This window comes from Arachis ipaensis, chromosome B4, assembly GCF_059453495.1.
Source record: "Arachis ipaensis isolate K30076 ecotype BB chromosome B4, ASM5945349v1, whole genome shotgun sequence".
Lineage (NCBI taxonomy): Eukaryota > Viridiplantae > Streptophyta > Magnoliopsida > Fabales > Fabaceae > Arachis > Arachis ipaensis.
In genome coordinates, this window is record NC_142439.1 from 82,718,655 (window position 1) to 82,732,305 (window position 13,651).

Genomic DNA, 13,651 nt, shown 5'->3' on the forward strand with positions numbered 1-13,651 from the left:
AGCAGGCAGGCACAGAGCAGGCCGCATCACATCAGGAGGCTCCGCCTCAGATTCAGGCTATAGACCCCGAGATCCCTATTCAGTCAGCACCTCCTCTACAGCAGGCTGATCCTCCGACCGCCACCACAGAGACCCCAGCTACCCACCCTTCCAATGATGACACCCCTTCACACCCTGCTTGAGTGAGCATCGGGGACGATGCTACATTTTAAGTGTGGGGAGGTCGCCATCTCTGGCGTTCTTTTTTTTGGTGAACCACTACATACTCTTTTTATTTATTTTGCTACTTTTCTGTATTTTTCTCTTTATTTTTATTTTTATTTTCTCAGTACTTATATATCTTACTATTTTTATGTATTTATTCTATGTTGCACTTTAGTTCATATTTTAGCCATATAGTTTTAGTTGCAATTCTAACTTATTAGTTATAGAAATTGTGGATTAATTAGTATAGTTTACCCTTTTTAGCATAAGATAGCTTAGTTTAAATTGAAAAATATAAAAAGGAAGTAAACTAGGAACTTGAACACAATAGAAACAATCCACACACCTTGTATATATAGCATTACATGTTAGTTAGTTAACAATATTTCATCAAGGAGAAGCACTAGAACTTTAAAGCCATTCAATATAAATTTTACATTGAGAATAATGGGAATTTTTAACTAAACCTGCATGACATACATAAGTGATAAATGATTTTTAAGCTAGAGAACACACAGCCTGTGAGTTTTGAGGTTAATTGTATGGTTACATTCAAACCATAATATTTTATTCCTGTGTGTTCCGCCCTTCTTTTTTATTCTGATGTTCTTTACTTTGTTTTAATCTATATGTCCAATTATAGAATAGAAATACATACCAAGAGAGTGATTGAGGCCATTATTTGATTTTAGCTCACTTATCCCAAAATAACCTACCTTTCACATCACCCTTGTTAGCCCCCTTGAGCCTTTAAATCCCTTTTTTTCTATAAACCACATTACTAGCCTTAAGCAGAAAAACAAAATAAAAATCCCAAGTTGAATCCTTGGTTAGCTTAAGATAGGAAGTATGTATGGTTTAAATATGAAAAAAAAACCCATTGGGAACATGGATGATAAAAACAAAAAGGTAGAAAAGTTGAAAAGAATAAAATAATTCAAATAAAAATTTTGGGAAGCATGCTCATGTAAAATCAAATTAATTGAATTACCATGTGCATTAAAAAAAATAAATAAAATAAAATAAAAAATAAAAAATAATAATATTTATTATTCAGTACTTAAATAAAGGGGACACAAAAGAATTCCCCAAATGAGAAATAAAGCAATGCACATGGGATAAAAATAATAAACATTGAAACATGAGCATGTAACATCAAAAGTGGAAAAATATGGGAGAATAGGTAAAAGAAGCTTTGCCTTAGAAAGTATGTATGTTAGGTGAGACCTTAGACTAATTAAGGATTCACTTATTAGCTCACTTAGCCTTATACATATACCCTTACCTTTACCTTGGCCCGATTACAACCTTAACTAAAGACCTCGTGACTTTTGTATGTCTATATTCTATAATTGTTGATTGGTTAGATGAAGAACAAAGTTATAGAAAGTAAGGATAAAAAGAAGAATAGAGTGATTAACCCAATAAACACTGAATGACTAGAGAGTAAACACAAAATCCAATGAGGGTTCAATAGCTCATTAACATATATCTCTGCTAAATTATTAATTGTCTTGCAAGTTTATAAAATATTTTTTTCTCTCCCATCTCAATTGTAAAGGCACTTTATCACTATCTAAGGTTTGGCTATATATATATATATATGACTCCTTGAGAATGTGAATTAATTCAACTACATGCAAGCTTTATATACAAATGAATAAAAACTAGAATTGCATGATGCATCATTCATGTAGGTAGTTGCATTTAGATTAGATTGCATTCATGACATTCCACCACTTTAACCTTACCTTACTCTTTGTCTTGGACTTAGCATGAGGACATGCTATTGTTTAAGTGTGGGGAGGTTGATAAACCCATATTTTATGATATATTTTGTGCTTAATCTGAGTGATTTATTCAATCCTTCACCCACGTATTCATATTAATTGCATGGTTTTACTTTTCCTTCCTTATTATGTGATGTATGTGAAAAACATGTTTCCTATGCTTTAAAATTAATTATTTTAATTACCTTTATTTCCATTTGATGCCGTGATTAATGTGTTGAGTAGTTTCAGATCTTCTAAGGCAGGAATGACTTAAAGGATGGAAAGGAAACATACAAAAATGGAAGGAAAGCACAAAACGGAGTTTTTGGAGAAACTGGCAGCCACGCGATCGAATGGACGACGCGGCCGCATGCCAAGCGCGAAGAAGCAGCGACGCGGCCGCATGACTGACGCAACCGCGTGACAAGAAAAACTCCGAATGACGCGACCGCGTGACCCACGTGGATGTGTGACAGAGGCCACGCACCAAAAATTGCAGAAAACGCTCCCAGCAAATTCTGAAGCCCTTTTTGGCCCAAATCCAAGTCCAGAAGGCATAGACTAGAGGTTATGAAGTGGGGGAATGCATCCATTCAGAGAGTGACCACTTTTAGTTAGTTTTCATGATTTAGATTTAGTTTAGAGAGAGGTTCTCTCCTCTCTCTTCTCTCTTTAGGATTAGGATTTAGAATTAGGATTTTATTCGCTTTCCGGATTATCTCGTTATCAGGTTCAATATTCCTTTTTATTTACTTTTGCAATTTAATTTATGAATTCTTCCATGTTACAGATTACATTTTTGAATTAATGTTATTTGAGGTATTTCAGTTTATTATTGCTTTCTTTTATTTACATTATTGTTATTCCCATCTGAAGACATTTTTATTCCAGTAGATTTATTTCTCTCCTTTTGGTCTTGGTTAAGAAATTAGTAACTTAGGAGTTATCAAACTCAAACATGAATGATAATTGTTATCTTTGTTAATTAAACTAAACTTCAATAATCCCAATCTTTTCTTAGGAAATAAATAGGATTTGAAGATCAAACCAATTAATCCCTTGACCTTCCTTTATCTTAGTAAAGGTTAACAAAGTGGAATTAAGATTCAATTCTCATCATCATTGATAAGGATAGCTAGGATAGGACCTCTAATTTCTCATACCTTGCCAAAAGTTTATTTACAGTCATTTATTTATTTTACTTGCCATTTAAACTACTTGTTCTTCATTTACTTTAATTGCTAATTAAACTATTCACTCCTCATTCTCAAAACCCCAATTTACAATCTCCATAACTAATAATAAGAACATACTTCCCTGCAGTTCCTTGAGAAGACGATCCAAGGTTTGAATACTTCTGTTATCAATTTATTTAGGGGTTTGTTACTTGTGACAACCAAAACGTTTGTATGAATGGATTTTTGTTGGTTTAGAGACTATATCTACAACGCGACTATTTTTAAAAAATTCTTTACCACCATAAATTCCTAACGTTAGCCATACACAAACCATATAGAAACCTGACAGTTTAAAAACAACTTATACAAGTTTTGTTCTCTCAAATACATGCCTCTAGGCAAAACGAAATACAAAAGAGAGATGTAGAAACAAGATAAACCAAAAAGACTCCAAAAGAATCCAAGATCCTCCGCTCCTGTCACCATCCAAAGCAACTCACTGAGGTGGGTTGTGACCTGCATCTAAAAAATACAACAAAGATATGGTATGAGAACCGGAGGTTCTCAGTATGGTAATAGTGCCAGTGATGTAGGATATAAGACCCCGGGACGCAAAAGGCAATCCTAAGCTCCATATCCATCACAAGATTCAAGCTTAAAGCATTCTAAAACAAAACAAGCATAATATAAACCTTATCATAATTAATCCGGGTAATCTATCTGAAGGGATTTCTACTCTAACCAAACACCGCTGTCCCACAGCCTTCACCAACCTATCGTCCATGCGATCCCATCGCCACCGCCTTCCGAACCTCCTCAATCCCAGTAGAAAGCACAATTAATAAACAATTAAAGTAAAACACAAGTAGAAGCATATGAGACAAATAATTCAGATAGCAAGTAAGCATGTTATTCAATTAGGCAAGCCAATTCAAGTAAACAAAGCATACAAATAGATAGAAAATGCATATGATGAATGCCTGTCCTACTGGCTGTGATATCACATTGTCGGTTCAACTGCCAACCCGACACATCTCCATGGAGACGTCACCCTTCGGATTTCTCATATGGGAACCCTCGAGATATAGTGCCCGGATCACTGTCCAGGTACCGGCGTCTGCTCGCCTATAGGTCCGAAGGGATGCGAGCGGGATACTCTTGCCACAAACCTTACATCTCGACGCAAGTGGGATGAACCACCGCCTTTACACCGTCGCCGCTACCTCGACAGGCGAGATCCAACCCCGTCCTTGCCAGGCGCATAGCGTCTCATAATCTCAGTAAAAACAATATCTCAATGGTTTTCAGAAAACATTTTCAATATACAGAGATCTATCGTCTCAATCCGAGTCCTCGACTCATCTCAACCACTGTCCATTCATAACTCAGTTTTCAATGTCCAAGGTTCATCATTCCTTATCTCATGTATCAATCATCCTCAACCCAACGTCAAATCATTCTCAGTATGCCAGAAACCTAGGCCTCCATTTTTTAATTTATCATAAAACCGTATTCTAGAAACCTTAAGTTACATCCCATGTTCCAATACTCAAAATTAAGCCCATAAGTTTTAAAATGGTGTTTTAGAAGCTTACAATCTTGTTGGGAAGGTAGAATAGTTGAAAACAAATAAAATTTTGAGAAATAGGACGTAGGCGGCCGCACAGGGGTCTGTGCGTGCGCACACTCCTGAGAGTTTCGAAATGTGTGCGTACGCACAGAGATGTGCGTACGCACAGTGTCAATTTTTACAAGGATCTGTGCACTCACACAACCTGTGCCAGTGCCCCCAACAGACTGACCTTCCCGATGTGTGCGTCCGCACAGACCTGTGCGTCTGCACAGGTTGAAGTTTTTCCTTGGATATGTGCGCGCACAAGCTGTGCCAGCGCTGCGAACAGAACGCACTTCCCTGCCTGTGCGTGCGCACAGGTGCATGCATCTGTACAGGTCAAAATATTTGCAGGGTGTGCGTCCGCACGAGTGTATGCGTCCGCACATATCAGAAATCATGAAATTCTGCAACTCTGAAGAATTTCAGATTTTTAACACCAACTTTGAAGGATCATAACTTCCTCCACAAAATTCCAATTTTCATAAATTTTATATCGATTTAAAGAGTTTTCAAAGATCTTTAATTCTAAACAAATTTCAATCAGTTTTGAAAATCGAGGAAAAAGTTATGACCGAGAAAAGTTCACCAAAAATTCAATTTTATCAAACTTCACAATTTACACCATTTCTCACCATACACATTTCAAACCATACCATACCATCCAAAACTCCATTTTTCATCAAAATGTACCTGTTGCATCACAATACACCAAACTTCCCACATTCTCCTTCTTGTTTTATTACTATCAATTCCAACATCAACTATATGACACTTATGATCAAATTCACTATCAAACCCACCATTTCATAAATCATAACACTACAAAACTATCATAAGGAACCAAATTCCAATCCATACAATTATTCAACATCATCACATCATTATAATTCATCACAATCAACCCAACATTCATCAATTCATCAATATATAACACACCAACCATCATTTTAGTTCAACCTATCTTATTGGTCACAAGCCTATGTGTCCATGAATATTATATACTACATAGAGGAAACCAAAACCATAACTTGGTCAATTCCCTTTTATGCACCAAAACTTCAATTTAGCACAAACAAGCTTCCAACTACAAACCAAGCTTTCACTTCCACTCCAATAAGCACAAATAAGTTCCAAGAGCTCCCAAAGCCACAATAATCAAACTATATACATGTAATTCACCTCAAATCAACCTAGGGTTCTAATTAAACAGAAATTCACAAGGGTTTAGTGGTTCTTATCTTCTCCAACAGATTTACTAGCAAGAATCCAAGGCTAAGCAAGGATTAGAGCAAACCTAAACATCCAAAATCACAAAAACTCATTTAATCAAAAACCCTATGAACCCGAAATTTTGAGGAGAGAAACTGAGAAGGATTCGAGCTTTTCTTACCAGTTTCTTATATGGGTTTTGTAGAGCTCTCCACGAGGAATGCGTAGCCATAAACGGTGCGGTGATCGGAGCTCTCTAGCTCAAGATATGAGCTTGGCAAATTTGAAGTGAATAGTAACAATGGTGGAAAGCTCCCACCTCTCTCCTCACTTCAGTTGCTGTTGTGTTTAAGTTATGAGGGTGAATGTGGCTGAAATGGGTTCACTTAAGTGTATTTATTTGTTGGGCTTGGGTCCAATTTGAGCCCGGTCCAACCTGTTAGCGTTTTTAGCCCGTTTGGCCCAACTTCGGGCCAAACCTTTAAAATTAACGCCCGGTTTTCCATTTCTAACATTTTTTAAGGTTTTCGCCGGTTTTCACTTTTTCTCAAGCGGTACCGGGCAGACTTGAACCAGTTCAACAAGTTCAACTGCCAGTTCGCAGTTTTTCACGATTTTTCGTAAAAAGCACATTTCCTGACTCAGAAAGACCTATTGAGTCCGAAAATCACCTTTAAATCCTCAAATTCTCACTCTAACTTTTCGAAGCCTAATTTGGATAATTAATCACTTAATTAACTGGTTGATTAGTTGCGGTTCTTACAAAGACCACCAGGTCATGGCAAATATTGGAACATTTCTTCATTGCGATTGTATCATACTTAATCATTTGTAAACTCTAGAAGTTCATAAGGTACTCTTTTTCCTACCACCGAGGTTTTATCCTCGAAAAAGGGTTTTACTCAGGGAGGTTTTAATGAGGCTGACGACTTCAAAGCCCATTAAATATCATTCAAATCTATCAAACATCATTCAAATTTTTCAGGTTATACATTCTATCCGAACAAAACATTCTATAGAAAAAACAAGCATGCATTCATAATAAACAGAAAGGCATGTCGCATACAAAGTCATAACCATTCTCTACCAAAATACAAAATAAGAAAACTAAAGTTCTAACAAAGGTCTAGAACCATCAAATACAAAAGTCAACATTCATTTGTCATTAACATCGAGATTCTCATCCTAGACTTCATCCCCAGGCTAATCATCGACCAATTTTCCCTCAATAACAATGTTCGTAACATCAAACTAATTAACATCGAACTCAGAAGCAAAAACAAACACCTGGCTCACTGCTCGGTCAAACCCAGCAGCAAACATTTCCAAACCTCTATCCTCTAGCTCTTGAATCCGAGCAGTCAGCCTTCCTTTCTCCACATCTGATTCCCTTGATTGCTTGATGGTGGAAAAATCGTCGGTAAAGATTTTCACAAAAATAAGCGCGTTGTAAGTATAGTTCTAAACCAACAATTAAACCTCAATCAAATTTAAATTGTTTGTCACTTAAGCAAACCGAATAAAATTAACCGAAGTATTTAAACCTCGGGTCGTCTCTCAAGGAATTGCAGGGAAGTGTACTTATAATTGGTTATGAGATTGTATCTTTTTGGGTTTTGAAATAAGGAACAAGAAAGTAAAATAACAAGGAAATAAAATAACAACTAAGAAAAATCCTAGCAAGGGTTGAGAATCGGAATTCCTATCCTCATAGTCATTGTCAATTATGATGGTAATTACAAATTGCTCTCACTTAGTTAACCTCTAACAATTGAAGGTAAGTTAAGTGAGCAATTCAACTTGAGTTCACAAGTCCTAATCAAAGACTGGAGTTAGTGAAACTCAAGCCAACTAGCAACTTTCAATCGCCAACCAACAAGAGACTTTGACAATTCAAGAGTCTCCAAAGTACTCAATCTAAGCTAAGAATACCAAAAATCTAATTTAAAATCCTCCCAAGCATTTTATCAAACACTTGGAAGGCACCAAATAAAAACATAGAAAAGTAATAAGAGAGTGAAAAATCTAAAACCAACAATTGCAAAGCACCAATAATAACAAATGAAGAGAGAAGCAATAAACATGAAATACCTCAAATTGCATTAAAAAGGAAATTGAATCTAACATGAAGAGTTCATAAACTAAATTAGCAAAATAAGGAAATCACAAAAGGAAATAGATAACTAAAGTATTAGAATAATAGAATGTAGAAGAGAAACTAAATTAAAGCAACATGAAAATCTGAATTAGAGAAGAAATAAACCTAAAAGTCCTAAAACCTAGAAAGTGTGTATATTTGATTCCCCTGTGTTAATAATGAAGTGTGTATATTTGATTCCCCCACTCTGCAGCCTCTAATCTGTGTTTTTGGGTTTAGAACTGGGCCAAAAACAGCCCAGAAAATCGCCTCCAGCATTTTCTGATATCTGCAACACGTGATGCTTTGTCACGCGTACGCATCGCCCACGCGTACGCGTCACTTGACAAAATCCGGGTCACGCGTACGCGTCATGTCACACGTATGCGTCGCTCGTCTACTACACTGGTCACGCGTACGCGTCGCTGTGAGCTTCTCAAAACATCATTTTCTTGCGTTCTTTCCACGTTTGCATTCTTCCTTTCCATCCTCTAAGTCATTCCTGCCCTATAAACCCTAAAAACACTTAGCAAACATATCACGGCATCGAATGGTAATAAGAGGAGATTAAAATTAGCAAATTTAAGGCAAAAAAAGCATGTTTTCAATCATAGTACAAAATTAGGAAGGAAAATGTAAAACATGCAAATTATATGAATAAGTGTGAGAATAATGGATAAAATCTACTAAATTAAGCACAAGAGAAACCCTAAAAATGGGGTTTATCATTGCTCTTGAAGAGATCAAATTTGCTTTTGAAGAGATCGAATTTGGTCTTGTAAAGACCCAGCTTCAGTCTCCATATCCTTCATCCTTTTCGTCAAATCAACAATAACCCCATCCCTCTCTGCAAGGGATTTCTCAAGTTTACTCACTTTAGCTACCTCTCTTTTTTCCTCAATTCCCAACATCTCCGTATTGTAGCCGATGCAAAGCAACCTAGTAGCCATCACCTACAAAGGACAGCAACTACAATTACTAAACCAAAATAGCAAAGAAATAGCAAACGAGGAATAAACTAACCTGTAAGTATTGGCCAACGGTCTCTTTGCCGACATCTTTCAAAAGCTGAACATCCTGAGGATTCTGTGCAACCCTATCTGTTAAAGCACCAAAAGGAAATCGGTCACTCCAAACAGATTCTGAACTACCACCAGATGCAAACCCATGCAAGCACATCTGCCTCTTCACCCCACTCCTAACTCCTGCGGGGAAAATTAGGTCAACACCAGAAAGCACCTCAACCGACCCCTCAGGCTCAGGGATCTTTCGCTTTTTCCCCCGAGAATACGTGGTGCACAAATCCCCACACCTTCGTACAGCTATACCAGCAAGTGCATAAGGTCGTCCAAGTAATACCTGATCGAGTCAGGGTCGATCCCACGAGGATTGTAGTTTGAAGCAAGCTATGGTTATCTTGCAGGTCTTAGTCAGGCGAATCAGAAGAGTTATTCTTAATTTATATTTGTGAGATCTAAACTAAGTTAACATGTAAATAAAATAAAATACTCTGTAAATTGAATGGAATCAGAAATAGGGATATAGTTAAGGATTGGAGTTGCTTTTTCTTTCTGAATTAACTCTGGTAATACTGTTCTCTTTGCTTGTGAATGACTTCTTCTATGGCAGGCTATATGTGATCAACGACATTGCTCGTGGTCATCAATCTCCTCTGCTCCAGATTAAATGCCATTGCCTGTGGTCATCCAATCTAACGGAGGATGAAGCTCTAGCAGTTCATTCTCTTGGTGATCCTACTCAAAATGCCACAGACAAGGTCGAATCTTTCGGATCAGAGAATGTTGCTTCTTTGGGTTCTAGCCTACACCACAGAGACCCTAATCTCCCCGAAAATTGGCTGAACTGGTGTCTCGAGAAGTCCCCAACGAAGTCGTGGATTAGCCGTCTGAAAGATGCATAATCAAGCAGGCAGTTCGCGCTTTCTAGCCACGTATTCACACGAACCCAAGTAGACACGGGTGTTTGTCAGGCACGTTTGTCTTAGTGTGATGAACAGAGCTGATTGTCACTGATCATCCTATTCACCATGTTGAAGAACGAATATGCATCTTAGAAATAAATCAAACACGGATCGAAGAAGAAACAGTAATACTTTTATTAATTCATAGGACTCAGCAGGGCTCCTCCCCTCAACCTAGGAGGTTTAGAAACTTATACTGAAAGAAAATACAATGTAAATTCGAAAATATGGTAAAAGGTATTGTAAAAGTGTTCGAATAACATAAATTTAATCCCTTAAATACTAAACAAATGACTAGTAAGGGTAAAACAGTCTTTTTAGTGCTAAAATCCACTTCTGGGACCCACTTGGTGAGCATTTGGGCTGAGCTTTGATGAGATCCACGTGCTATGAGGCCTCTAGGGTGTTGAATGCTGGCTAGGGGTCCTCTTTGGGTGTTTGGACGCTAGTCTCTGCTTTGTGGGTGCTGGACGCCTACAAGGGGGCAGGAGACTGGCGTTGGACACCAGTTTTGGGCCTTTTAATCCAAAGAAAAGTATAAACTATTAACATTTATGGAAATCTCTGGAATTCAGCTTTCCATAGCCGTTGAGAATGCTCCATTCGGACTTCTATAACTCCAAAAAAGCTCTTCCGAATGTAAGGAGGTCAGATCTGGACAGCATCTGCAGTGCTTTCTCTGTCTCTGAATCACGCTTTTGCTCCAACTCCTCAATTTCAGCCAGAAATTACCTGAAATTATACAAAAACACAAAAACTCAAGGTATGATCCAAAAATGTGAATGTAACACTAAAACCTATAAAAACTTAATAAAAACTAAATAAAACAAGCTAAAAACTATATGAAAATGGTGCCAAAAAGCGTATAAAATATCCGCTCATCAATGCGCACTAGACTGGGGAATATCAGCATTAGTTTCCTTCACAACCTTGCTTGCCGAGGCATCCTTCCCCTCTTTTTTCCTCTCCAAGAATGACCTCATCTTAGTCGAAGACAAGCTCGGAACTCCCCCCTAGAACAAAAACAAAGAAGCACAAAAGTTCTCTCAGTATAAAAAATAGACCAACAAAACATAACAGATTCTCCAAAGCACTCACCTATATAATTACTCAAACCATCAAAGTCACTTTCGAGCTTCAGAACCTCATCAATGGACAACATTTTACCAGAAGAAAAACATTCAATAAGGTACTCCAAAATTAAATCATCCTCCTCAGACCTCTCTAAGACATCTAGAACCTACGTAGGCTCAAGACACCAGTAGAGAGGAAATTTCTCACCCAACTCCTCATCAAGGAAAAAGGGATACTCTGTCTCACAGGATCAAATTTTCACAAACATTTCTTTAAAGCTTTTGAAAGATGATTTAAACAATGAAAACAAGGAGCACCTCAGATAACTACTCTAGTTTATCCAAAGGCCCTTTCGAACCCCTTTCGACTGAAAGAGTGAGAAGAACAGGTTCAAAGAAGGCATATGATTCAGAAACAACATCAGAGATTCAAAACCACGGCGAAATGCCTAAGAATTGGGATGGAGTTGAGAGGGAGCACAGTTCAACTATGTCAGAACCAGGCATTCAAACTTTGTGAACAGAAGCTTCAAATTCAACTCAGAAAATAAACAGGTGTATACATAGAAGTATGCCCAATCCCCCCTCTTCTCACAGACCCTCTCTTCCCCATTACAAGCCATCAGTTCAATACCACAACCAGAACCCTCACGAACCCAGTCAGAGGCATTAAGCGAATCTAACATTTTTGGGTTCTGAAAAAGGGACGTGCGACACTTTACGTCTGCGGGAACCCATTCATAAAGGTCATCTTTAACCTCCACTACCTTATTCTCTAGCTTCTTCATCATCAGAACTAAGAAGATAAGAAGAACAAAAGTAAAAAACACACTGACCTTTTGACGTCATTTTCCTCCGAAGTAGTACAATGAAAAAGCTTTCCTAAACACTACAGAGGTTTCCAATGCAATAAACACTATCACATGATCAGAGTTACAATTAACCCCCAACCGTTAGATCAAAAAATTGTTCACATGACCAACAGCTCAATAGCCATGATTACCTTGATTCAAGCTCCCACTAACATTTATTTCCAAACGTCCCTTCAGGACCCAATGCTAATAAGTGCAACTTCTTCATTCCCCTTTTATTTTTATTTATATTTTTATTTACTATTTTTTATTTTATGATTATTTACATGTCTAATGAATTATTTCTTAAAGGCCGGCACCACGTTGAGCTTGGGAGCTCGGACATAGGTCAAATCAGGTTTAACGTCGAATAACACACATAAAAACCTCAACTTGCTTCCGACCAATAGCAAGTCAAGCTTGGGGGTTGTGATCCATACCTATAAATCTGGGCCGACATTATACCTTGGATAGACCACATCCAACAAACGGCACTACTAGTACCAGGTCAAAACCAGATCACACGACTCTATGAGAAATATCCGAAATTTAGCTCGGAAGAAATACCAGGAATCTCGGACTGAGTAATGTCCACACCTTCCGATTTTAAAAAGCACCGTACATATAGCCTAAAGACCACAAATATACACACAAAATACAAGGCTAGTAAAGTAATCAGCATTGTTAATTCTTGATCACAAACTGACTTAAGTATCGGAGTCCTTTTTGCAAGTACTCCACATTGCTCGGATGAGAAAGGAACTTGCGACGTAACACATCAGAGAAGGACGTCATTAGCACCTTTCCAGCTGCCACCGACCTATATCTCGAAGTCAAGTTCCAGACAAAAACAATTAATAATAATATTAATAATAATATTAATTAATTAAATTTGTAAATATCTTTTAATAATAGGAAGGTTATTCAAACTAAGGTCCTTTAGGGAATGGATCCTCTCAATTTTTTTAACAATTGAGAGAATAAAGTATGATCTCTCACCATTAATTTTATAAGTGGGACCAAGAATGAGAAAGAGAGAGCAATAAAAGATTAAAGATCACACTTTTCACACTTTACGTTCTCAATTTTTTTTAACAATTGAGAAGATCCATTTCCAGGTCCTTTGATCACTATTTTGGTAACTCGTTTGATTCATGTGATTCTACTCTAGTTTTGTGTGCCAAATTCATACTATTATCATTTTGTAAGACTAAAACCGCAATTTGTATTAAATGATATAGTTATGCTAAAGATAGGAATACACACGAACCTTGAAAAAAATTCGTTCTTTAGAGGAAAGTTGCTATCTACAGTTGAGACATGTTACACCTTCTCAAAAGTAACTTGCTCAAAATCTTACTATATATATATATATATATATATATATTATTTTAGATAGCTCATGCAACATGTGCTTGAAGAAAAGGATATTATGAGCAGTTATTAAAATCAATCTATGAGGATTTAAAAAATAAAAAAGTGAACATTTTAATTTCTAAAAAATTTTAATATACAATTTCATTCCCAACATTCATCACTGTTAAACAATAGTCTCCGGTCTATTTTTTTCGTCTTTTCCATTAGTCAATGACAGAAAAATGTTGAACTGGACGTTAACTTATACACATGGC

The 13,651-nt window shown here is 37.1% G+C and overlaps 1 protein-coding gene across 1 annotated transcript; it reads right to left on the minus strand.

Moving 5' to 3' along the window:
- Window positions 1-8,858: 8,858 nt before the first annotated feature.
- LOC148568151 (uncharacterized) lies at window positions 8,859-11,079 on the minus strand. The gene is made up of 3 exons (XM_088484659.1): window positions 10,994-11,079; window positions 9,139-9,427; window positions 8,859-9,068 (listed from the first exon to the last, which is right to left on the minus strand). The coding sequence occupies exons 1-3, from the start codon at window positions 11,077-11,079 to the stop codon at window positions 8,859-8,861; spliced, it is 585 nt and encodes a 194-aa protein (XP_088340785.1).
- Window positions 11,080-13,651: the final 2,572 nt, after the last annotated feature.

Bases quoted from the DNA above. Each gene is read 5' to 3' on its own strand.
- LOC148568151 (XM_088484659.1), bottom strand. From the start codon at position 11,079: ATGAGGTCATTCTTGGAGAGGAAAAAAGAGGGGAAGGATGCCTCGGCA. The intron at 9,428-10,993 runs GTCTAGTGCGCA...AGCTGTACGAAG, and splicing joins ACTAATGCTGATATTCCCCA to GTGTGGGGATTTGTGCACCA. The intron at 9,069-9,138 runs GTTAGTTTATTC...TGTCCTTTGTAG, and splicing joins CCGTTGGCCAATACTTACAG to GTGATGGCTACTAGGTTGCT.